The following is a 25,618-nucleotide window of genomic DNA, read 5'->3' as shown; positions in this document are numbered from 1 at the left end:
CAGCGGAAAAGGGAAAACCCTGCGGCTCCCCGCACCCAGGAGAGGGGTGCGGCGCAGCGAGGGCGGGGGCGGAGGGGGCGCGCCGGGTCCGCTGGCTGGCTCCCTGGCAGGAGGTAACCCTTCAGCCCCACCGCGTGGCCGGAGGAGGCGCAGGGATCCTGCCCAGAGGGGACCGGGGGATTCCAGACTTCCCAAAAACCACGCCGACAAGTACTTATGAAAGGAGCATCCAGAAATGCCAGCTCTTGGCGAACTAATGTAATAGTAATAAAGTAACGTCAGCTAGCATTTATTGAACGTTTGCTACTAGCCAGACACGGTGCTTAACACTCTCTAGTCATTTTCTCATTTAAACTCTTAATAATCTTCGAAGCAGGTACTATTATTCCCATCTCATAGATGCAGAAACTGAGTTTTAGAGAGAATGGGCAACCTGCCCAAGTCCACACTTGGAGAGAGCTGACTCACCGCAGCCCCTAACATTTTACAACAAGACACTTGGAAATGTAGAAAGAATGTCCCAGTCTGCCGTAAAACTGAAATAATCAGGGCTTCAGAGGCTCTCCTATCTCCTAGTGTTGGATAACTACTGCATCTCTGCTCCAATGAGTGGCTCCCACCTCTCCCTCTATTTTTTTAAAAAATGGTATCTGTGGCCACAAAGGTCAAAAGCCAAAGGACAGCTTTTCTTCTCTGATGCCCAGGAGCCTTGGCAGAGAAAGTTACTTCAAGGCCAAAGAATCAGAGACTAGGGAAAGCTGAGTAGTAAAGGGCTTTCTTGAAGGGTGGGAAGAGTCCTAAGTTACAGAAGACTTGGGCTCCAGGCCCTGCTCCATTTTTAACTGGCTATGTGATCTTTGGCAAGTCCTATCTCTTCTCTGGGCCTCAGTTTTCTTCCTGTACAAATGGGGGGATTCTTCTAGATGATCTAATACCCTCTTTCCTTCCCCAAGCCTCCCCTTATCCCTCCCTCCACCACTCCCACCCAAACTGGCTCTGACATTTCAGAAGCAGCCTTGAACTGAGGTCGCAACCCATCTCGGAGTTTCCTCCTGAGCTTTGGGCCCTGAGCACTCGTTCCTGGTAGAGTGTCTGGCCTCAGCAGGTTGAAACCATCAGAGGGGAGAAAGGCCTGTGCCTCTGAGACAAGCCTCAGGGGGGCCTGCATTGTGATGACCTCATCCACTCTATGACATCATCCTCTCTCCCATCCCCACTCCTCCCTGATCAACTGCTCTGCAACCAACCATCAATCTGAATCCCAAAGGCCTGAGAAAGTCTGTTCTCCAGTACCTGCTGCTGATCTTCTGCCTCAGCCCCAGCAAGAAGCACCATGAAATTAGAATTCACTGAGAAAAACTACAACAGCTTCGTGCTGCAGAACCTGAACAAACAGAGGAAACGCAAAGAGTACTGGGACATGGCCCTGACTGTGGACCACCATGTCTTCTTTGCACATCGCAACGTGCTGGCAGCTGTCTCTCCACTGGTGAAGAGCCTTATCTCCAGCAACGACATGAAGAACACCGATGAGCTTTTCATCACCATTGACCCCAACTACCTGAGTCCAGCCACAGTGGACCAGCTCCTGGACTACTTCTACAGTGGCAAGGTGGTGATCTCAGAGCAGAATGTGGAGGAACTCCTTCGTGGGGCCCAGTATTTCAACACACCACGCCTTAGAATCCACTGCAATGACTTCTTGATTAAGTCCATCCGCCGTGCCAACTGCTTACGCTACCTCTTCTTGGCCGAGTTGTTTGAACTCAAAGAGGTGTCGGACTTGGCCTACTCCGGCATTCGGGACAACTTCCACTACTGGGCCAGTCCTGAAGGCTCCATGCACTTCATGCGCTGTCCACCTATCATCTTTGGCCGCCTGCTCCGAGATGAAAACTTGCATGTGCTCAATGAGGACCAGGCTCTCAGCGCACTCATCAACTGGGTGTACTTCCGGAAGGATGAGCGGGAAAAGTATGTGAAGAAGTTCTTCAGTTACATCAATCTTAATGCTGTCTCCAACAAGACGCTGATGTTTGCCAGCAACAAGTTGATGGGCATAGAGAACAGCTCTGCGCATGCAGCCCTGATTGAGAGTGTCCTTGTGGACCGCAAGCAGGAGAAGCCATCCAGCCTGCTGAGCTACCAGCGGAAAGGGGCCCTGCTTGATTCAGTGGTCATCCTAGGTGGCCAGAAGGCCCATGGCAAGTTCAACGATGGAGTGTTTGCTTATATTATACAGGAGAACCTGTGGTTGAAGCTCTCAGAGATGCCCTATCGGGCTGCAGCACTTAGTGCCACCTCTGCTGGTCGCTACATCTACATCTCTGGGGGCACCACTGAGCAGATTTCAGGGCTGAAGACAGCTTGGCGATATGACATGGATGACAACTCCTGGACCAAGTTGCCTGACCTGCCAATTGGGCTTGTCTTCCACACCATGGTGACCTGCGGAGGGACAGTGTACTCAGTGGGTGGGAGCATTGCCCCAAGGCGGTATGTCTCTAACATCTATCGCTATGATGAGCGCAAGGAGGCCTGGTGCCTGGCAGGGAAGATGAGCATCCCTATGGATGGCACAGCTGTGATCACAAAGGGTGACCGGAACCTGTACATTGTTACGGGACGGTGCTTGGTGAAGGGCTTCATTTCCCGGGTTGGGGTGGTAGACTGCTTTGACACCAACACTGGGGACGTGGTCCAGTGTATCACTTTCCCCATTGAGTTCAACCACAGGCCCCTGCTCTCTTTCCAGCAGGACAACATCCTTTGTGTGCACAGCCACCGGCAGAGTGTGGAAATCAACCTGCAGAAGATAAAGGCCAGCAAGACGACCACTTCAGTGCCTCTCTTGCCCAACAACTGCCCCTTGGATGTGTCCCATGCCATATGCTCCATTGGAGACAACAAAGTGTTTGTATGCGGGGGTGTCACCACAGCTACCGATGTCCAGACAAAGGACTACACTATCAATCCAAACGCCTACTTGCTGGACCAAAAGACAGGAGAGTGGAAGACCGTGGCCCCCCCACCAGAGGCACTGGACTGTCCTGCCTGCTGTCTAGCCAAGCTACCTTGCAAGATTCTTCAAAGGATTTAAACAACTTTTTAAGTGGGAGAATAAGTAAATGCATTATTATTCACAATTTAATGAGAGAGAGAAAGAAAGGAAGATGGCCTGTTGATTCCTTTTTAGTGTTCCAATCTGTGTTTGGCCCTGAAGATGGAAATCCTGGGCTAGGGCTGCTCCCATTGGGTAGAAATTCAGGGCGGCTCTGTCACTGGTGGGATCTAAGCTGAGTCTGGGAAAGAGTCCCTGGTGGGTAAGACTGAGGCATATCCCGGGCACTGGCTCCCAGTGGGTGGTAGTTCAGGGCCATTCTGTCACTGGATAAATCCAACCTGAGTCTGGAAAGAAGACTCTGGTGGATGGGATTGAGGCCTTTCTTGGGCACTGGCCAAGGTGATGTCTAGAAAGTTCCCTATTCTATACCCATGTAGTCACCTTGCAGGCATCTGCTAGACTGACAGGTAAAGCATTTGCTTAGTTATGAAGTCTCAGGCTCCTCCAACACTCACTTCCTTCTAGTCTGCCCAGAAAGGCAGGGGAGGGCCAATCCCAGGTTAGGGAGTAGAGTCCCCTGGGCTGGGGAGGAAGAATTTGGTGTGGGTCTGGCTCAGGGATCTAGGCATAGTGAATGGGGTGGGGGCAGAGGGTCGTAGGAGAGGGAGAGGCAAGGTTATCTGGTTGTTGTATTTGACCTTGCAGTTACAGGTGTGTCTGTGTGTCCTTTATGAAGAAGTTGGGGGGTTCCTTACAATTGTTTCCAGTAAGCAAGTTTCACTGAGAACTTTCTCTAGGAATACGAGGTCCAAGGGACTCTCTGGAAGAGAGATCAGTAAAAGGAGAAGAAAAATACCTCTGTCTATTGGAGAGCAGCTTGGGGATGGGGCGAGATGACAGGACAAGAGACAGGATGGTGTAATAGAGTATGGACACTGGGGAAAGAAGGTCTGGTTCAAATACCAGTTCCATCATTTACTGGATAATCCTAGGCAAGTTACTTAACATCTCTATGCCTTAGTTTCTTTAACTGTAAAAGGGAAATAATAAGAGCGTCTGCCTCATAGGGCAATGTGAAGTTTAAATGAGTTCCTATATGCAAAATGCCTACGACAGTCCCTGGCATATATTAAGAAGTGCTACAGGAGGACTTTTTAAAAGGAAAATAAAGGAGTGAGGCAAGGGTCCAGGTTCTTCAGCCCTTATATTAAGTTTGGTCCCATAAAATGCTCTTTGAGACTTCCTACCTCAAAGCCTTAGTGAGCTTTCCTCATTTCTAACTACCTCTATTTCTCTTTCATTCATCTGTGAACTCACATATAATCCTCAACAATTTAGAAAAAACTGACCAAGTCCTTGAACACCACATATATTCCTTGTTCACCCATTCACCCGTTCATTCATGAATTTAACTGATCTACTCATCAATTCACACACACACACACCATTTAATGAGGCCTCTCTGTATAGGTCCCTGTTCCAGGTGCTGGGGCCACAGCCATGTCACAGACAATCCATGTCACTGGGAGGGAGTATCTATACCAGTATCTGGTGACAGGAATATTATGCAAGCCATGTGTGAATTTAAACTTTTCTAGTAGCAACATTAAAAAGGTAAAAACAGGTGAATTTTAATATATTTTATTTAACCCAAAATACTCAAAATATCACTTAAACAAGTAATCAATGCGAATATTTGTTAAATAGCTATTTAACATTTTTTTTCACGTTGTCTTCAGAGTCCAGTATGTATTTTACACCCACAGCATGGCTCAGTTTGGTCTAAGCACATACATAAGGCCAAATGAGGCTAGTCCTGTATTATACACACAGGACACTTTAGATACCCTTGTGGTTCGAATCTGCTCTCCTCCCTGCTTTCCCCACTCGGTCCTGCTCAACCTGCTCAGCACCATCTTCCTGATCTCCCTGTTTGGTGGCCTCTCTCTTCAAAGTGATGCAAGACAGGGCAAATTCCCTGGAGTGAGAATCCGAATCCTGCACAGAGAGAGTCAGTGAGGGTCCTGATACCGCACAGGAAAGAATTCAAGCTCAGGCCAGAGTCAGAGTCGAAAGGAGAGATTTTTAGAGAAAGAATAACACTCCTTAGAGTGTGGTCTCCCAGAGATAGAGAATGAGAGAGATTGAGAGACCCCAAATATTCGAGGAATTCAGTTTAAATCTGTTTTCCTCTCCGGAGATGGCTATGCAGTGATAAAGGCATGGGGAAGTGGTTGTTGGAAACCTCAGCAGGAATTTTCCCATAGGTTCCTCATTGTTTGGCCATATGCTGATCAGCCAGGTTCCCATGTCAGGTAGCACATAGCAGGCTCTGAATACAACTTGACTTAGTATGTAATTCTCATGCCTCCTCCCTATATGAAAAGCTCACCCTTCTGCCCAGGTCTTTCCTCCTTCCATGCTGGAACCTTGGACTTCATGGCTAAACCTCTCTCCCCTGGAACTTCTTCCACATTTCTAACTTCTCCAACTCTGGGCAGCCCCCAACTCATTGCATCTCCCAGATGGAAGAATGAAGTCTTACAGATTTCATGCAACTAAGCCCAGCTGCCCCACCCCCCGCCACCAAGCTTTGCTGACCACTGAGTCACCTCTTACTGCCTCCAGCTGCCATTCCCTACAGCTGATTTTCCAACCCTCACTGGTATCCTAGGGCCCCGCCCTTCTCCTATCTTCCTTCTCAGCCACTTCTCATTCTGCCACCAGGACTTCAGAGAAATGGAGGTCACATGACCTGAGCTCCATAAATAATCCCATGTCCACCAAAAATCTCTGCAGAGCTGCCCCTTCTTTTCTACGCAGTAAGGAAGAGGCTCCCCAGGTGTCCTTCCACAATTCAAAGCTGATCCCTCCCCTATCTCTTCATTCCGTCAACTTCTCAGGCTTCTCAGTTCCCTCTCTCACATCTCCTTCCTGATTTCTTCTCTTTATCTCATAAATATTCTCAACTTTCTCCCATCCTGAAAACAAACCCTCCTCAGCTCTGAGGTCTTCCTCTTACTATCTGCCCATCTATCTCCTTGGTTGAGCTTCCTACATTTTTGCTATGTTCTGTGGCTTGGCTCCAGATCAACCTCTAACCTGCTCAGGCTGGCTTCTGTTCCCACTGTGCCACCAGACTCTCCTGATGACACTGTCCTCTTCGTCCTTTTCTCAGTATTATACCTTTTCCTTGCAGTAGACAGTATTGACTGTGCCCACCTGCAGCAGAATCACTGCTAAAATGAGAAATCTTTAGCAAAGTGCAATTATAATTTGATATATTAACTGAATGTGGCCCTTCCTTCCTCCTTTCTCACATTAAAATTAGACTGTGAGGCTGAGCATCCATGTGGGGCTTAGCACTTTGAGGAGGCTGGCCCAGCTGAATGTAGGAATCAGACTCAAATTCTTGACTTTTGCTGCTAGGGAAACTTTAGCAGAGATTGCAGCCTTGAAAAACAAGGCTTTTGAATCACAACTCAGGTCTTCGAACTAGGGTACATGAAGTCTTCCCAAGGGAAATTCAGGCATGCATAGTTTTAAGGGAATCAGTTCCAGATCCTCAACATTTTCCTAAAATTGATCAACCTGAGAATACACCTCAGTGGAGATTTCATTCTAGTTCTTTTTTCCCATCTTTTCTTTCAAAATTATCTTTCAAACTCTCTCTCTCTTTCTCTCTCTCTCCCTCCCTCTCTCTCTCTCTCCCTCTCTCACACACACACAAAGCAAACTTTACCCATCCCAATACTTCCTAGAATGCACTGTCCCAGGATGTCACATGAGGATATAAATTGGTGTTAGTGAAGCATCAGTGAAGCCTCCTTTCATCAGGACACCAATATCCAAAGAAGAGTTTGTTGTATTTTTCTGTCTCATCTATACAGTGTTTCCATTAAGGTGTAAAGTGTGGTGTTTAAAACTGGGATACTTTGGCCCAAGTTGGGTTGTTTAGAAATGCTAAATAGCATGATGGAATGATGACTTTTTAAATATTTTTAAAGATCTCTTGAGATATAATTCGTACACCATATAATTCACCCATTTAAAGTATACAATTTAATGGCTTTTAGTATATTCACAGAGTTTTGCCATCATTACCACAATCGATTTTAGAACATTTTAATTACTCCAAAAAGAAACCTTTGTACCTCTTAGCTGTCACCCTCTAACCTACTGATCTTTCCTGTTCTAGGCAACTACTCAATTATTTTCTGTTTCTATGGATTAGCCTATTCTAGATATTTTATATAAATAGAATCAAATAATATACAACCTTTTATCTGGCTTCTTTTACTTAACACAATGTTTTCAACGTTCACGTTGTAGCGTGTGCCACTACTTTATTCTTTTTTATGGCTGAATATTATTCCATTTCATGGATAATACCAGATTTTATTTATCCATTTATAAGTTAGTTTGTGGGCATTTGGGTTGTTTTATGTCTTGGCTATTACGAATAATGTTCTATGAACATTTGTGTATGAGTTTTTGTGTTCACATATGTTTTCATTTCTCAGGTATATATCTAATAGAAAAATAGTTGGATCAAATGGTAACTCCATGTTTAACTATTAGAGGAACTGCCAGACTGTTTTCGAAAACACCTGAATGATTTTACATTTGCACTTGCATGTGTTGACAGAGTTCCAATTTGTAAGCATTCTCACCAACACTCCTTATTATCTCCCTTTCCAAATATAGTCATCCTAGTGGGAACAAGTGGCATCTCACTGTGGTTTTGATTTGCATTTCCCTGAGGGCTAATGTGTTGAGCATCTTTTCATGGGCTTATTTTTTATGACAGTTGTTTAATAACCTTGTCTCTTCCATGCTCAACTGTTATCCGAGAAAGCATTACTCCAGAGGAAGAGTTCTGTGAGGATAAAACAAAGACAGCATGGCTCGGAAACACTGATGGTCATAGTACCTTATTTCATTCAGGCCATGGAATCATAACTAAAATCTCTCTGTCTTCCTACCTATTCGTCCGTCTTAGAATATTCAAGATTTGTTAAAAAGTATGTTAGAAAATATCTGCTACCAAGCATGTCCTCTCTGCATTTTCACCATTCTCAAAAATGAGAGCTCCCATTCTCCTGTCTAGTTGCAGATTTTGTACCATTTAAAGGAAAACATAAAAAGTTCCACATTTACTTCCAAGAGTGGTGTATATCTTTGAACAAAAGAAAATATATCACATGTAAGTTAGAATGCTTATTTAGACACATAACATTTAAAAACTTTTTTCGTTATGCATATCACACTAAAAAGTGATGATACATGATTATGTAGCTTAATAAATTATTGCAAATATTGTAAATATCTGTGTAACTACTACTGACTTCAAGAAATAGAACATTGCCAATACCTCAAGTCTCCTATGCCGCCCTCTTCCTGATTATAACCCCTTCCCCTCTGAACTTTATGTGTTCCTTGCTTTTAGCATCTAAGTAAGCATTTTGTTTTCAATAGACATTTCTAATATATAAATTAGTTTGGCCTGTTTCTGAACTTAACATAAAAGAACTGAACCATATTAATTATTGTGCGTCTGGCTTCTTTCACGCAAAATTATGTTTTGTAATTTATCCATGTTGTTATATGTAGGTATAGTTCTTTCCATTCCATTCTGTATAATATTCTGTCATGTGAATATATCATTTTATTTAGCCAGTGTCCCATTGATGGACACCTGGATTGTTTCCAATTTGGCAATTACGATAATACTATTTTCATGAATGTATCTTGGTGTACATGTAGTTAAGTTTATCTAGGGCACGTACCTATGAGTGAAATTGCTGTCTTAATTGCTAACTGATGCCAAACTATTCTGCAAAGTGATTGTGCCAGTTTACATTGCCACCGGTAGTATATGAGAGGTCATGTTGCTCTATATGCTTGCCAATACTTGGTATTGTCAGACTCTTTTTATAGCCAATCAGATATAAAGTACTATCTCACTGTGGTTTTAATTGCATTCTCTTGATTGATAATTAGGTTAAGCACTTTTTCATGTTTGTTGGACATTTGAATTTCCTCTTTTGTGAAATCTTTGCTTCTTTTTTCTATTTGGTTGACTATCTTATTGACTTGTTAGAATTCTTAATATATCCTGGATATGAGCTCTTTATCAGTTACACATGTAGTAAAGGTCTTCTCCCACTTTGGCTTGCCTTTTCATAATGGTGTCTTTTAATATTAATTAGTTTGTCTTTTCCTTTTTGGTTACTGCTCTTCAATACTTGAATAAATCATTCTCCCCTGAGGTTACAAATATCCCATATGGCTATATAATTGTCCCAGTACCAATTTTCTCACTTCTCTGTAGTGCCGCCTTTGTCATAAATCACATGTCCATACTTGGGTGGATGTGTTTATGAGCTCTCTTATTCCATTGGTCTATTTGTCTGAACTTATGCCAATACCACAGTTTCCATTACTCTAGCTTTATCATATCTTATACGGTTTAGAATTAGTTTGTCGAGATCCACAAAAAACAAATCCTGTTGGGAATTTGATTATGATTGTGCTGAATTTATAGATCAGTTTAGGAAAATTTCATATATTTATATTAATTTTTAAAATTCATGGACATGGCATATCCATTTGGGGGGGTCTTCTTTAATTTCTCTTAGTTTTATACTAAGAGGTCTCTTACAACTTTTGTTAGATTTATTCCTAGGTACTTGAAAATTATATATTTGTAGATATATTGGTACAGACAGGATTCTTTAAAAATTCATTTTCTCTTTTTATAGTCTGTAGAAATACAGTTGATTTGTATGTTAATTTTATGTTTAGCAAATTGTTGATTTGATTTTGTATATTGATTTTGTATTTAGCAAATTGTAGATCTTTGGATACTCCAGATGTGAACCCTTTATTAGTTGTGCATGTGATAAATATCTTCTCTCCACTCAATATATCATAGCTCTAAATGTAAAAATATAAAATTTGTAAGAGAAAATCTTTGTAACCTGGAGTTAAGAAAAAATTTCTTAGATATGACACCAAAAAAATGATCCTTAAAAATCTGATAAAGTGGACCTTATCAAAATGAAAAGCTGCTCTGGGAAAGAAACTGTTAAGAGAATGAAAAGTCAAGCCACACACGGAAGAAAATATTTGCAAATCACCTATGTAGCAAAGGACCTGTATCTGGAATATATAAAGAACTCTGTAATAATTTAGTTGTAGATCTTTCCATACTTTGCATATACACAATTATATCATGTATAAATAATGACTTGATTTTTCTTTAAGGAGGTTTCCTCTATTTCAAGTTTGTTAAGAGGTTTTTTTTTTTGTTTTTTTGTTTTTATATCATGATACGGAATGCTATCAAATACTTTTTCTGCATCTATTGAAATGAGTATGTTATCTCCTTTAGTCTTGATAGACTAAAGTCTTTTATTAATTTGTCAATGTAAAACCATCTGTCCATTCCTGGGATAAACCTAAATCACATATTATATATTTTTATATAATTATGAGTCTCAGTAATTATATAGTTTTTTTAGATGTTACTGGATCCCATTTGCTAAATATTCACTCTGGTTTTTATTTGTAAAATTATTATATGGAGCTATTATAAATGGTATTTTTTAAATTTTAGTTTCTAATTGTACATTGCTAGTATATAGAAATGATTGATTTTTGTGTGTTGACCACGTACTTTGCAACTTTGCTAAACTTAACTTATTTTAGGAGTTTTTAGGGGGTAGATTTCTTGAAATTTTCTATGTAGACAATCATGCTATGTATAAATAGGGACAATTTTATTTCTTTCTCTTCAATCTATATGCCCTTTCTTTCTTTTTCTTATCTTGCTGTACTGGTTAGGACTTCCAGTACAATGTTCAATAGGAGTGATGAAAGGGAACATCCTTGACTTGCCCCTGATTCTAGGGGGAGAGCATTCAGTCTTTCACCATTAAATATGATAGGTTTTTCATAAATGTCTTTTATCAAGCTAAAGAAGTTCTGTTCCATTCCTAGCTTGCTGAGATTTTATAAGTGAATGTCGAATTTTGTCAAAAATTTTTTTTCTGTGAATTATGTGGTTTTTCTTCATTAGACTATGAATGTGGTAGATTACATTTCTAACAAATTTCTTTTAGCAATTCTTTTAGAACATGTTGGCTGGCCATGAATTTTCTTACTTTTCCTTTTTCTGAGATACTTTCCTTTATTTCACCTTCATTACTGGATATAAAATTCTGACTTGACAGTTCTTTTTTTTCCTACACATTAAAAATGTCATGCCACCTCCTTCCAGGCTTCAAAGTTTCTGATGAGAAGTCAATGTTTGTTTAAATCATGGTTCCCCTGTCAATAATGTGAATTATTTTTCAAATATTGAACCAGCCTTGCATCTTGGGGTAAACTCCATATTGTCATGATACATTATTCTTTTTATATTTTACTGAATTCCATTGCTAATATCTGTTGGGGGATTTTTGTGTCTATGTTCTTAGGGGATATTGACCTACAGTTTTCATATTTTGTATTCCCTTTGTCTAATTTTGAGTAATACTTCTTCATAAAATAAATTCAGAAGTGCTCCCTTCTCTCCTTCCCTCTCTCCCTCTCTCTTTCCTTCTCTCTCCTAAAGACATTGTGTAGAATTAGTGATACTTCTTTAAATATTTGGTAGAACTGGCCAGCAATACTGCCTGGTCCCGGAGACTTTTTTTTTGTGGAAGGTTTTAAATTACAAATTTGATTTCTTAAATAGTTATAGGACTATTCAGATCTTCCATTTCATTTTTGGTGAATCTGGGTAGTTTGTGGCTTTCAGGATTTGTCCATTTCAGTTGTCAAATATATATGTATAGAGTTGTTCATAATATTCTATCCTTTTAATGTTTGCAGGGTCTTTCATTTTATGATACTGGTAATTTGTGTTTTCTCTCTTGTCAACAATCTTGCTAGAGACTTATTTTATTGATTTTTTTTTGAAGAGCCAGCTTTTGGTTTCATTAATTTTCTTGATTCTGCTTTCAATTTCATTGATTTATGCTCTTCTTTTTATTATTTCTTTCCTTCTGTTTGCTCAGTTTATTTTGTTCTTCTTTATGTAGTTTCTTAAGGCAGAAGCTTAGATTATTTATTTGAGGTTTTTCTTTTCTAATATAAGCATTTAAAACCATAAGTTCCACTCTAAGAACTTTACATCCTACAAATTTTTTTTTTTTTTATAGGTGAGGCAACCCTTGGTTGACCTCACAGATTGCAGGAAACTTGACAGCTTAAAATCTCTTATTTTTTTTATTTTTTATGCCTACAGCACCTGGTCTTCCTAGGTGATCTCTCATCCAAGTACTAACCAGGCCCGACCCTGATCAAATGGGATCAGACAGGATAGGGCTTGTTCAGGGTGGCATGGCCGTAGACCTAACAAATTTCTTTTAGCAATTCTTTTAGAACATGTTGGCTGGCCATGAATTTTCTTACTTTTCCTTTTTCTGGGATACCTTCCTTTATTTCACCTTCATTACTGAAGGTTATTCTCACTGGATATAAAATTCTGACTTGATGGTTCTTTTTTTTTCCTACACATTAAAAATGCCATGCCACCTCCTTCCAGCCTTCATAGTTTCTGATGAGAAGTCAATGTTTGTTTAAATCATTGTTCCCCTGTCAATATGTTATTTTTGTCTGGCTGCTTTGAAGATTTTTTAATTTTCTTTAGTTTTCAGCAGTTTTATGATTATGTGTCTAGATATAGATTTCTTTGGCTTTATTTTATTTGGGGTTCACTGGGCTTTTTTACTCTATAGATTTATGTCTTTTGCCAAATTTGGGAAGTTTTCACTGTTACTACTGCAAATATTTTTCCAGTTCTCCACTCTTTCTCCTCTCTTTATGGAAGTTTGATGGAACAAATGTTGGACTTTTGTCGTTCCTTAGGTCCCTGGAGTTTTTTCATTTTATTTTTCCTCACTGTTATTCAGACTAATTTATATGAGTTTCCATGTACCCTGATTTTTACTTCTGTCATCTCTATTTTCCTAGGGGTCTATCCAGTGAGTTAATTTTTTTCCAGCTCTAACATTTCTATTTTGTTATTCTTTATATTTTCCATTTCTTTACTGGAAGTTTCTGGTCTTCCACTCGTTCCAAAAGGTATTTGCAGTTATTTGTTAGAGCTGCTTTAAAGTCTTTGTCAGATAATTCCAGTATCTAAGTTATTTTGGTATTGACATGTGTTGATTGTCTTTCTTTTTGCAAGTTGAAAATTTTCCTGGTTATTCCTATGCCAAGTAATTCTAGATTGTATCTTAAATATTGACTATTATGATATGAGACTCTGGGTCTTGTTTAAATACTATGAAGAATGTTGATATGTTTTATAATAGTATGCAATTGGCATAATTAGGTTCAGGCCATAAGTTCCAACTGACATTTTGTGAGCTGTAGTTAGAATTTCATTTCAATTTTCAAAGACTTTGCAATGGGATTCCGATCTGTCCCATGTGTGCTCCACCCAGTGGCTAGCCTGGGACCTGGATGATGGTCAATTCAGTTCTCAAAGTCTTATATGCAGGTGAAGACTAGACCAATCTAAAGTTGTAAAGGTGTAAACTCCTGAAGAAGTTTCTTTTTAAAAAAATTTATTTATTTTTAATTCTTTAATGTCACCACATATTTCATCCCTTTTACCCCATCTATCTCCCCTACTTCCCCCTCCCCCTAACCTCTGGTAACCATTAGTCGATTATCCACATCCATGAGTCTCTGTTTGTCATGTTCATTTGTTGCTTTTAGGTTTATATTCCACATATACGTGATATGTGGTTTTCAACTTTTTCTGTCTGGCTTATTTTGCTTAGCATGATTATCTCAAGGTCCATCCATGTTGTCACAAATGGCAGTATTTCATCCCTTCTTATGGCTGATCATATTCCATCATATATATGTACCACAGCTTCTTTAGCCAATCATTTATCATAGGACACTTCGGTTGCTTCCACATCCTGGCCACTATGAATAATACTGCTATGATCATCAGTGTGCAAATATTTTTTTCAGATATGAGTTTTCGAATCTTTGGGGTAAATACCCAGTAGAGGGATTGCTGGATCATATGGTAGATCAATTCTTAGTTTTTTGAAAAACTTCCATACTGTTTTCCATTGTGGCTGTACCAATTTGCAGTCCCACCAGCAGTGTATGAGGGTTCCTTTTTCTCCATATCCTCTCCAACACTTGTTATTACTTCTCTTGTTGATAACAGCTAAGAGGTGTGAAATAGTATCTCACTGTGGTTTTGATTTACATTTCCCTAATAGCGAGCGATGTTGAGCATCTTTTCATATGTTTGTTGTCCATTTGTATGTCTTCTTGGGAGAAGCGTCTGTTCAGGTCCTCTGTCCATTTTTTAATTGGATCATTTGTTTTTTTGTTGTTGTTATTGAGTTGTATGAGTTCTTTGTATATTTTGGATATTAGGCTCTTATCAGAGGTGTTGCTTGCAAATATATTTTCCTATTGAGATGGCTGTCTCTTTACCTTGTTGATGATTTCTTTGCTGTGCAGAAGCTTTTTAGTTTGATGTAATCCCATTCATTTATTTTAGCTTTTACTTCCCTTGCCTTTGAGGTCAAATTCATAAAATCCTCTTTAAGTCCAAGGTCCATGAGTTTAGTTCCTGTTTTCTTCTATGCATTTTACTATTTCAGATCTTATATTCAGGTCCTTAAACCATTTTGAAATAATTTTGGTGTGTGGTGATAAACAACAATCTAGTTTTATTCTTTTGCAGATGGCTTTCCAGTCTTCCCAGCACTATTTATTGAAGAGGCTTTCTTTTCTCTACTGTATGTTTTTGGCTTTTTTGTTGGAAATTATTTGCCCATATAAACATGGGCTTATTTCTAGACTCTTGATTCTGTTCCACTGGTCTGTGTGTGTGTTTTTCTGCCAGTACCATGCCATTTTGATTACTGTCGCTTTGTAGTATAATTTGAAGTCGGGCAGAGTGATGCCTCCAGCCTCATTCTTTTTTCTCAGGATCTTTTATGCTTCCATACAAATCTGATGATTTTTTGTTCTATTTCTTTAAAAAATGCTGATGGGATTTTGATGGGGATTGCATTAAATCTGCATAATGCTTTAGGTAATAAGGTCATTTAACTATGTTGATTCTTTCAATCCGAGAAGAAGTTTCTACATAATATTATGAGGTCACTTTCCCAAACTCCTCTCTCTCTGTAATCTCCCTTATGCTATTCAGTTCCCTGGTTTGTTTTTGTTTTTTTTTTTTCCTAGTTCTCCAGCCAGAAAGCTAGAGTTTCACTTAGCCCACTCTGTCATGTACTTTCATAGCCTTGTACATATCTGAGGTCAAGTGTTAGGAGGATCAGAAAATAAAAAATGGTGAACTCACTGCCAATTCATTGCTTCATATTTTGGTTGTCCCCAATTCATCTGCCACTATTTACTTTTCAGAGTCCTCAAACAGTTTCTTCGTCCTGGATTCTGGCTAGGACTCAGTGGGAAAGGCCAGGAGGAATGTGCTTACTCCATCCTACTCCTACTCAGGGTTTTTTCAACTATATTCATGAATAACTTTACCTGTATTTTTCCTTTCTCTTATTGTCTTTGTTGGGTTTTGTATAAAGATTATGCTTCCCATAAAACAAGTTGACTGTATCCTCCTTTTTCCAACTCTTTGAAAGAATTTGTAAAGACTGAAATTTTCACTAAAGAAGCCAAGTAGTTTTCTTTGTGGGAAGTTTTTTTAATTTATTAAATTGTTTTTACTAATCATAAGAATATTCGATTCTATTTCTCTTTGTGTTATTTTTAAGTTGTATTTTTCTAGGAGTTTCTCTAGTTCGTTTAAATTTTCAAAGTCATACCATATAATTATTTGTACATCCTCTATGATCTTTATAATGTCTTTAGAATTTTCAGCGATCTCATTTTTATTCCTGTTGTTAAATTTTTAAAAAACTTTCAGTCTTACATGGGTGTAAGTCTTTACGACTCTGAATAGGCAATAGTTTCTTAGATATTATTCCAAAAACATACATTAACCATTATTAAAATGGAAAACTTTTGTTCCTCAAAGGATACCATCAAAGTGAAAGACATAAATTGAGAAAATATTTGAAAAGTACATATCTGACAAGGAACTTGTATTGGAATATATAAAGAATTCTTACAACTCAATAACAATTAAAAAATGGTCAAATGATCTGAATAGACATTTCTTCAAAGAAGAGATATACATGGCCAAAAATACATGAAAAGATGCTAAATATTATTAGCTATAAGTGAAAATGCATGTCAAAACCACAATGAGGACCATCGAGTTAAGACCTTCTAGATTTCTGACCTTCAGAAACTGTGAAGAAATAAATATTTGTTAAGGTGCAATGTTCTAAGATAATTTATTACACAGGAATAGATAATACAAGCCTATCTATTTAAGACAGAAATTTCTAATAAAATTTTACTTTTAATATTTAATAATTACTTATAAAGTTTTCTGGAATATTTTATTGCTTGTACTAGTAATAATTATAATATTAATCCACAATATAATTTTAACTTTCAGAGCCTTATGGTCAAGGGATATTTTTTAAGTTAATTATATTTATATTATATATTTTTGTTACAGAGAAGTATGATAAGTTGATCAATAAAAGTCTTTCAAGCACAAAATTCTAATAGAATAAAATTTACGGGCAAGTGTTGTTATATGTTCATGGAGCAAAAGTGAAAATCTCAAATTTCTTAACGTTAAAGAAAAGTTTTATTATGTATTTTTTTAATGGAAGGTATCAAATCACTACGTTTGGAAGCCACTGAAAACATTTAAAATAGCAATGCAACAATTTTATTTGAAAGGATCAATATTTACAATATATTAGAAATTATATCCTTTGCAACTAACTTATTATAAAAAAAATTTAGATGTTAATTTTAAAGTCCACAAGAGTTCTTTTAGGGAGGTTATTTTTATCTTGCTTGGAGTTCATGGTGATTCTCAAATTTCTAGCTTAATTTATTTTGTCAATTTGGGGAAATTCTTAGCTATTTTCTAACACTGCTCCATTCTCTCTCCTCTCCTCTCCTCATGGCTAAATTTCATGTTTATACAACCTATTCCTCATTTTTTAATGCTCTTTTCTGTGTTTTCCATCCTTTAAATTGTGTTTCAGCCTGGATATTTCTCTGCTGTCTTCTAGTTCACTAATTCTCATTTCAGCTATGTCTAATCCACTATTAAAATTTATTATCCATTGAATTCTTAACATCGGCTACTGTAAATGTTTTAGTCAAATTTCCAAACTGCCGAAATTCTCATTTTCTTTTAATTCCTTGAACTCATTAATCATAGCTATTTTAAATTCTAGGTCTGATAATGCCATTATCTGAATCCCTTGGGATTTCTATTATATGTCTGCCCCTGAAAATGTTTCTGAGTATGTTTTGTTTTTACATGCTTATTTTCAGATGAGAGAATTCACTTTTGTTTTTGGCAGGCAGCTCTAGGCTAAGAGCACTAGAAAGCCTGAATCACTTTAACTCAGTCAAGAATTTATATGATTTAATGCTGGGCTTTAGTCTATTTTCACCTTTATTTCTAGTGTGTATTCCTTCTAGTTGTTTTCAGTAGAAGAGTTGGCCCTAAACAACTTTGCCCACCATTGCTGAAATTAGAACCTCCTCTCTCCTGAACTTCAGACTTAAATTTTCAAGATCGTGTTGAATGTCTCCTGAATGTCCCACGTGTCTTCCATATATGTCCTCTCATCTTTCAGAACCCTCTCCTATGCTTACACTGCCTAAGCTGCCAGAAGATTCTTCCAGAACAAGGTTCTCACCAAGTCATTGCCTGTTTAAAGCCCTTCAAAGGTTCCTCACAGCTTCTGCAATTAAGGAATAGTCCTCGCCTGGGCACTCAAGTGCTCCATAATTTGACTTCAACACACTTACTTCAGCTATGTATGAACTTTCTCCTGATTTTTCCATCATCTAGCTAAATCACTTCCCAAAGCACAGCCACACCCTCTGCCTCTCTTCTCCTCTATCTCATCTCTCTCACAGCACTTATCCTCTGAGCTCCGGCTCTAATGCTATTCCATTCATTCCATCAATAAATATTTATTGCTATGTACTACGCATAATGCCAGACCTGAAACACAAGGCAGATGAAGTCCATGCTCTTATCTAGAGGTCTAGTGGGAGAGACAGAAACTAAAAAAGGACTTATCTTCTGTATGAAACTTTTCTAGGACTTCTCAACCAAATATGACTAGCCTCCCTTCCATTTCTCTGAAAATTTCCATGAGTCCTTATCACTAATAAGGCTCCTTTGCATGGACTACATTTGGGGTCCCATCATGTCTCCAGATTTACTTTCAATTATTCCTCCTCTTAAGCCCTCTGGCTCAGCCAAGTTAATTTACAGGCAAATCTTGTTTTATTGTGCTTCACTTTATTGCTTCTCACAGATGTTGCTTTTTTCCCAAATGGAAGGCAAAACCCTCCGCCAGCAAGATCACGACTTGCTTTATTGCGGTGGTCTGTCACTGAATCCACAGTACCTCCAAAGTATGCTGTACTCACTGACCCCTAAACATGCCAAGCTCTGAACCTTTAAAGGCACAACAGTAATATTAGGCTGCCATTATTGACTCTTCCAAACCTTATACATATTCCAAAATAGCTTCAAGCCACCACCTCTGTGGTCATCCCTCAGCTGATTTCCCCAATTTTGCATGTATAAATGTTGACTTTGCATGATATGTGATGCCTCCTCTATCAAGTGACTCTCTGGAGAGCTTCCCCAGAATCATGCCCTTTCCAGGGAGATAAGGCTGTTTGTCTCTCAGTTACTGCTGTAAACAATCAAAATTGTCTTCCTCGGACCCTCACAGTCATCTCTTCCCCTTCTCCTTATATAGGCAGGATAAACTGTTTCAAGAAGATAAATGACAAATAATTCTATTATGTTATTGCCAATTTATTTTAGGAAAGCGTATTAAACGAGGAAATGGACAACTGAGTCAGTTGCAGGCCTTAAAAATTTAAATTTCTTAAACGTTTTCCTTCAAAACTTTCCTGTTTCATACTGAAAATGACTTTAAATACATGCTTTAAGCAAATATTACCTTTTTTATCATTAAAGATACACGTAGTTTTAAAAATCACCTTTGTTTCTTGCCTCTGGTTGGTTTGTTTTTGATTATTTCCTTTTTAGTGTGGTGGTGGTAAAGGGAGTGTTGGCCACTGCATAAGCCCACTCTTCAAAGTGAGTATGATTAACTGTGATTACTCTATTATTTCTATGGTGTAGACAGAATTAACTAGACATGTTATTGATATGCCCCTAATTTAAAATACTGAAGGAACTTTAAAGTTCCTGCCGTCCCTAGCCAGAAAATGTGTGTATACATACGGGGGTGCTACCTAGGTTTTCTCTTGACTACTGACTCCCTGTTACTGATCCCTCAATTTCCTTATGAACTAGGTGATCCCCACAGAACTTCCAGTTCTAGAAACTTCTAGCTCTGAAAAGACGTACTCGCTGCAAAAGGGTTTTGTCAAAAGAGATATATTCGTCTTTTTCCCTATGGGGGAGCAAAATCAGTGGATTTGAATCACATTTAAGTCAGGCTGGAGTTAGTGAGTTAACAAATACAAATATTTTAAATAAAGCCAGTACATCTCTGTGAAAAGATTTAGTCTTCCCAACAGTCCTGGGAGTGAGCCAGTGCAGGATTCTCGTTTCCATTTTACAAATGAGGAAACAGGTTCAGAAAGCCTAAGGAGTTAGCCTCTTCTGTAATTGACTAATCATCGCATCCTTGACTTCACCTCACCACTTGTGTCCCCTCAGAGGTGGCGGTCCGTATCTGTGTAATCCCAAACGCCGGGCGGGAAAGGCTGTTTTAAGTTAAGCGCCAATCCTGCCTCCTCAGGTCCACGGGGTTCTCCGTCCTCACCCGCGGCGCTGCCGGAGTCACGAGTTTTCCTCGGGGGCCCGCCCCTCCTCCTGCTGATTGGGTAGCTCGCGAATGGTTGCTGTCCTCTGATTGGTTATTACCGTTTTGGCTCTCTAACACCGCCTAGGCCAACCGGATATAGGGGCAGGGTTTCCGCTTCCGTCTTCTCCCTCCTCCCGCTTGTCCTCGGAGCGAAGTCGCCACCACAGCAGCTGCTCCCGGGCACGGTGTCCGTGTCAGTTGGTTTGTCTCTTAACGTCGGTGTGTTTGCCGTTGAACTGTCCGTCATGGCTGAGCTAGATCCGTTCGGCGCCCCCGCCGGCGCTCCGGGCGGCCCCGCGCTGGGGAACGGGGTGGCCGGCGCGGGCGAAGAAGACCCGGCCGCGGCCTTCTTAGCGCAGCAGGAGAGCGAGATTGCGGGCATCGAGAACGACGAGGCCTTCGCCATCCTGGACGGCGGCGCCCTTGGGCCCCAGCCGCACGGCGAGCCGCCCGGGGGTCCGGGTGAGAGTGCGGGCGCTTTTGGGGCGGGAGGACTTATATGGAAATTCGTCCCAAAATGGGTCTGAGAGCTCTGTGTAACTCTTGTTCCTTGCTGAATCGGGAGGTTGAGGAGTGCAGAGAGGAAACGAGACCCGACCCAGTCATGCGGAAACCTAGGCTCTGGACGCCTACTCCGTTCTAAGAGTGTGAGTGCTCCTGGGCGCGGGCAGAGCGAGAAACCAAAGAACATAGGGTGACAGGCTGAAAAGCCCGAAGAAGCCCGTTTAGTTCCGGAACTTTTCATTGAGCACTTTCTGTGCCATGAGCCTGGCCTCTAAAGTACAGCTGCATTGGCGTAATTTGGCCAGACTTAACAGGCAGGTCTGGGCTCAGCACAGGACCAGTTATTAGGAAAAGAGGGCAGGAAAAAAAAAATAGTATCGTTTTTGAGACATGCAAACAAAAATGGCAATGCAGTGATGCTTTTGTCACTTAAGATGTACAGAATGTTGGGTTATGGGGAAGAAAGGAGGAGTGAATAGGGAACTGAAGAAAGATGGTCTAGCCCTGGAGAAAAACTCTGGCCCAAGAGGCATAAGAGTTTGTTGTTTATTGTATTACGGCTTGGACTCCTGGAACTCTGCTTCCTCTGGAACAGCTTTGGTAGGCAGTGTTGCCTAAGCAGAACTGAAGATTATCCTGGACTAGTCTTCCAAGAGGTGAATAAAGTATCTGGTGTGGCCCTTTTTCAGCCAAATTAGAAATAAATATATATATATATATATATATATTTATTTATATATATATATATAGTAGAATGCCAGTTTGAACTTTGAATGCCTTATCTATGTATGATGTTTAGGATTGTGGTGGTGGGAGGAAAGGATGAGTGAAAGAGATCTTTTCAATAGAATAAGGAAGTAGGAAATTAGCTAGAAGAAATGAGACGTGGCTTTTCCTTCACTTAAAGTTCTAATTAAGGAAAATAGGGAACTAGTGGGGCAGATACTATTCTAAAATCAAACCTTAAGGGGCTGGGTAGATAACATATATGGGAGAATCATGCCGAGGATGAGATAATGAGTATTGGAGACTGAGGCTTTGGTGCGCTAGAGTAGTGCTCTTCATAAAAGCATTCAGACTCAGAAATCTCAAATTACTATGCCAGCCAAGCAGAACCTTTTGTGTTGGGAGGTGGGGAGACCGCTAGTTTGCAGCCTCTGAGTTTTTACACTGTACAGTGCTGCCTCCTAAGCAAATCAGTCTCCTGGTAAGAGCTTACATGAGATCGTGTAATATACCTGAAAATGCAGTTTATAGCAAGCAGGTTGGACTGAACTGGGCTGTGGCTGGGAGATGAAGTTGACTTTGAGTGATAAGGGGTTTTTTTTGTTGTTCTTGAGCGGTCTTTAACATTTGCCTAAGAATTATAAAATGTACTTTTTAGGTTGATGGTTTACCTCTCTCATTTAATAGAAGAGAAAACCGAGTCTTACAGAGAAATGACTTGCTTAGTTGAGCCCTGTTTTTCCCCACCCTTCAACTGTACCATATTCTGTTGCAGTTTCAACGGAAGGATAGTGGAATAAGATACTATTTTTCTGGAAGGCAGTTGTGGCTGACCTGGCTAAGACAGAATTGGGAGAATCAGGACCCATAGTTAGAAGACTGTCTGATTTAAGGATAGCGTTACTCTGGCTCACTGCTGTATCCCCGGTGCCTAGCAGGGTGTCTGGCACATAGACACAAAGGAATGGACAAAAATGTCAGGTCCAAGGGTCCTGTATAGAAGCAGCAGATCTTGGTGATTAGCAGAGGTAATAGGGAGATAATAGGGTTGGGCACATGGGTCGCTTATGCATCAAGCTTTCAGCAAAGGGAAGGAAGGGATGATTGCTGACTTAGTTCCTGGGAAGGACTTTCTTAGTGAACTAAGCATTTAGTGATTTAAAGCCAGATCTCTTGACAATGTGGTTGGGGTTGGTAATAGCACACTGGTCAGAAAAAAATAGTGCAGTGGTCAGCACTGCCTTTGGGAGTTAGAGAATCAGTTGGACACTTTGTCTTTCTCTCTCTCCCTCCCTTTCTCAAGATTCTGTGCTGTCCTAGACAGTTTGAGTGTGAGTTTAGCTTTATGATCTCAGGCAACGCTGGCGCCACTACCTTGCCTCAGTTTTTTCCTCCTTAAAAGGTGCAAATACACACCACATAGGATTGCTAGGATTACATTAGAGAACACCTGTAGAGTGCTTACACACAGTACCTGGCTACTATTTTTTCTTGGGAGTAGGGAGAGGAGGGTGTTACCAGGCCTATAGGCTTTGGGGAGGGGGTGTTTTGAGGGAACATTTTAGGCGGGAGCTCTATATCTGATGTGTTATACAAAGATCTATAGGCAGGAGGCTCTAACAGATTGAGAGAAGAACATATCTAAATTCCCCCTCAGCCTTGGGGAAAAGGCCTGTGGAAGACAGAGGCTGGCAAAAACTAGAGGGGTACGGTCTGAGCCCTGGGTGACTCTGTTTTTAGGAGAGGTGGAGAGGAGACTTAAGTTTAGAGGTGGGAGGTACCAGCAGGGTGAAATGGCTTAGGGGATATTGAAGATGAAGTGATCAGGAAAGAGGGAGCCTAATTCTAGAGCTGTTCAAGCCTTCAATCATGAGGACTGAGGAGGAAGAGAATAAGAGGCAATTAAGGAGCTACTGAGAGAGTACGGGGATGAGACTGTCTGGTATGTTTCTGACAAGTCCTTTCTTGGAGAAGGAGGAAGAGAGGTATGTGAATTAAAGCTTGCTTTCTGGAGCAAGAGAGTAATTTTCTTGGTAGCAGTGATAGAGAGTAGTTCAGGGAAATCTCATGCTTAGTATTTAGTAGTACTGCCCATTTACTTTATGCCAGGTTCTGTCCATACTTTCAAGTCCATGCAGTAAGTCTGCAGGCTACGTGGTAGTCATTCTATTTTAGATGGGAACTGATCATAGAATTAAGCGGTGATCCTAAGGTAGTAAGCTAATAAGACCTCACTGGAATTCAGACTCGGGTCTGTTTGACTTTCAGTGGTTGGGGAACATGGGAAGTTGAAGGTGAGTTTGGGACAGAGTCTTTCATCTCCAGAAACGTATTCTGACCCTCGTTTCTGTCTGGAGTTCCTGAGATGCCTTAAGACAGTTTCCTTCTGGAGCATCATGTTGCTTAGCTTAGTTGTCCTAATAAATCAAGGTACCTTAGATGTGTTTTCTGCACATTTCTGTAGCAACAGATGATCCTTTGACTTGGGCCAGTTGGAAAACACTACAGTGGTAAGGTAACTAAGAGTTCAGGTATTTGCCAGTGAGTCTGGATGAGTCTTCAGACCTAAAAGAGAGGTAACATGCGACTTAGGAGGAGGTATGGGATGAGAATTGCTTCTACTTTTGTGATAGAGTAGTGATTAAAGTCTCCTATTGGCAATGGCCCTGGGCTGGAATATGTGAACTGGATAGTTGGTGTGTTAGTTGTAATATATTAACCAGAATGTTGGCTTGGTCATACTAGCTGTTGTAAACTCTAGGATTTAAAATTATCTCACTCTTTTCTAGCTTACACAGAAATTAATTCCAGGTGGATTAAAAAGAGGGTTTTTTTTTTTTTATAAGTACCAAAAGTGAATATCTCAGTAGGAAAGGCCTTCAGCATAAAAGCAGATACAGAAATAATAAAGGAAAAATTGATAGTGTCTGCGTACAAGTTAAGTAGTTCTAGGTGTTAACTATCAAACCATATAAAAAGTCAAAGGGGGGAAATATTTGCAGTGTAAGAAGAAAATAACAGTACTTAGAGATTGAAAGTAGCAGAAAATGGGCCAAACAGAGAATTCAGTATAGAATATCGAATGTGAGGTATGTGATTACCTCACAGAAAATTAGACTGGTACAACAAAGCCACCATAAGTTGTTTTTCCTGCTGTCAAGTTAGCAAAAATTTAAAAACATAAAATTGAGTCTTTAGTGTTAAAGGTCTGAGAAATGGGGCACTCATGTTCTGATGGCCGAAATGTAAATGGTAGACCAAAAGGGGGCAAACTGTGTTTAGAAGCCTTTAAAATGTATGTCCTGTGAGTCTACAGCCATGCCACCCTGAACAAGCCCGATCTCGTCTGATCTCGGAAGCTAAGCAGGGTCGGGCCTGGTTAGTACTTGGATGGGAGACCACCTAGGAAGACTAGGTACTGTAGGCGTAAAAAATAAGGGATTGTATGATGACAAGGTCCTTGCAATCTGTGAGGTCAACCAAGGGTTGCCTCACCTAAATAAATAAATAAATAAATAAAAATTAAAAAAAATAAAATATATGTCCTGTGACCTAGCAGTTCTACATCAAGGAGTTTATTACTGAGGAGCAGTTGAATATGCCTGCCCCAAATATTTTTAGTTTTTTGGTAAATATTGTATTTCCAAAACTTCATAGAATACTTGAAAAATTATGTGTAGGTGGCACACAAACAGCTTTAAGTAATGAAAAGCCAGTGACAAAAACTATGAGAAACTCATTTTTGTACTATCATAAAGCATAGGAGTAAAACAGGGTAATTAAGTTAAGAAAAGTATGAGTTGTGTTGAAATAATCAAGATACATAACCATTTGATCTATTGAAACATAGATCAAAGCTGAGGTGGGTTGGGAAATACTTAGATCTTACAGATTGTGTTCATGTATCAAGTTATCACATGATCTTTCCTGTGACTTCCTGGCTTGCTCAGGTATTGCACCACTTTTTAAAGGCTGATTATCTCATAATAATGCGTTTAATATTTTTCTTACATATCTTAAGCATAAAAAATTTAAAGGGATGGCTCCATAGTGTAGTGGTTAGCACATCCGCTTTTACATGCAGAAGGTCCTGGGTTTGCGCCCCAGGTGGAGCCTCGGACCATACTCTGGGTGCGCCAGGCCTCCCAGGTGCACGCCACGAGCGCGTGGGAGGAGATGCCTCGCCTTTAGAGATCCAGTTCTTAAGGGGAAATGGCAACATCCATCGATCAGGGGTGGAACAGGGCGGGGAGAATTTAAGAGGGGGACAAAATTTAAAATATTATCAGTTATCTACCCCTTTAAGAACACC

The 25,618-nt window shown here is 40.0% G+C and overlaps 2 protein-coding genes, 1 non-coding gene and 1 pseudogene across 4 annotated transcripts in view; 3 read left to right on the top strand and 1 right to left on the bottom strand.

The window, feature by feature from the left end:
- The first annotated feature begins 1,222 nt into the window (after nt 1-1,222).
- Nucleotides 1,223-3,165, top strand: CCIN (calicin). Its single transcript, XM_039856849.1, has one exon. The coding sequence runs from the start codon at nt 1,334-1,336 to the stop codon at nt 3,098-3,100; it is 1,767 nt and encodes a 588-aa protein (XP_039712783.1). The 5' UTR covers nt 1,223-1,333; the 3' UTR covers nt 3,101-3,165.
- Nucleotides 3,166-12,350: 9,185 nt separating this feature from the next.
- LOC120598490 (uncharacterized) lies at nt 12,351-12,466 on the bottom strand (annotated as a pseudogene).
- Nucleotides 12,467-20,187: 7,721 nt separating this feature from the next.
- CLTA (clathrin light chain A) overlaps nt 20,188-25,618 on the top strand; it is a 33,513-nt gene continuing 28,082 nt past the window's right edge. Inside the window, exon 1 of one of the 2 annotated variants that reach the window (XR_005651498.1) lies at nt 20,188-20,538. Coding sequence is in view for 1 of the 2 variants with exons in the window: in XM_039856840.1 (XP_039712774.1) it covers nt 20,322-20,538 (217 nt within the window). In the remaining variant the exon portion in view is untranslated. The remainder of the gene's footprint in view (nt 20,539-25,618) is intronic. The other variant, XM_039856840.1, reaches the window with a different exon arrangement.
- Nucleotides 24,615-24,733, top strand: LOC120598427 (5S ribosomal RNA). Its single transcript, XR_005651592.1, has one exon. It is a non-coding gene; the product is annotated as a 5S ribosomal RNA (ribosomal RNA).

Source organism: Pteropus medius, unplaced genomic scaffold, assembly GCF_902729225.1.
Source record: "Pteropus medius unplaced genomic scaffold, Ma_sr-lr_union100, whole genome shotgun sequence".
Lineage (NCBI taxonomy): Eukaryota > Metazoa > Chordata > Mammalia > Chiroptera > Pteropodidae > Pteropus > Pteropus medius.
The sequence above is the reverse complement of the archived record's forward strand: the minus strand, read 5'-3'. Positions and strand labels throughout refer to the sequence as shown.

Bases quoted from the DNA above. Each gene is read 5' to 3' on its own strand.
- CCIN (XM_039856849.1), top strand. From the start codon at position 1,334: ATGAAATTAGAATTCACTGAGAAAAACTACAACAGCTTCGTGCTGCAG.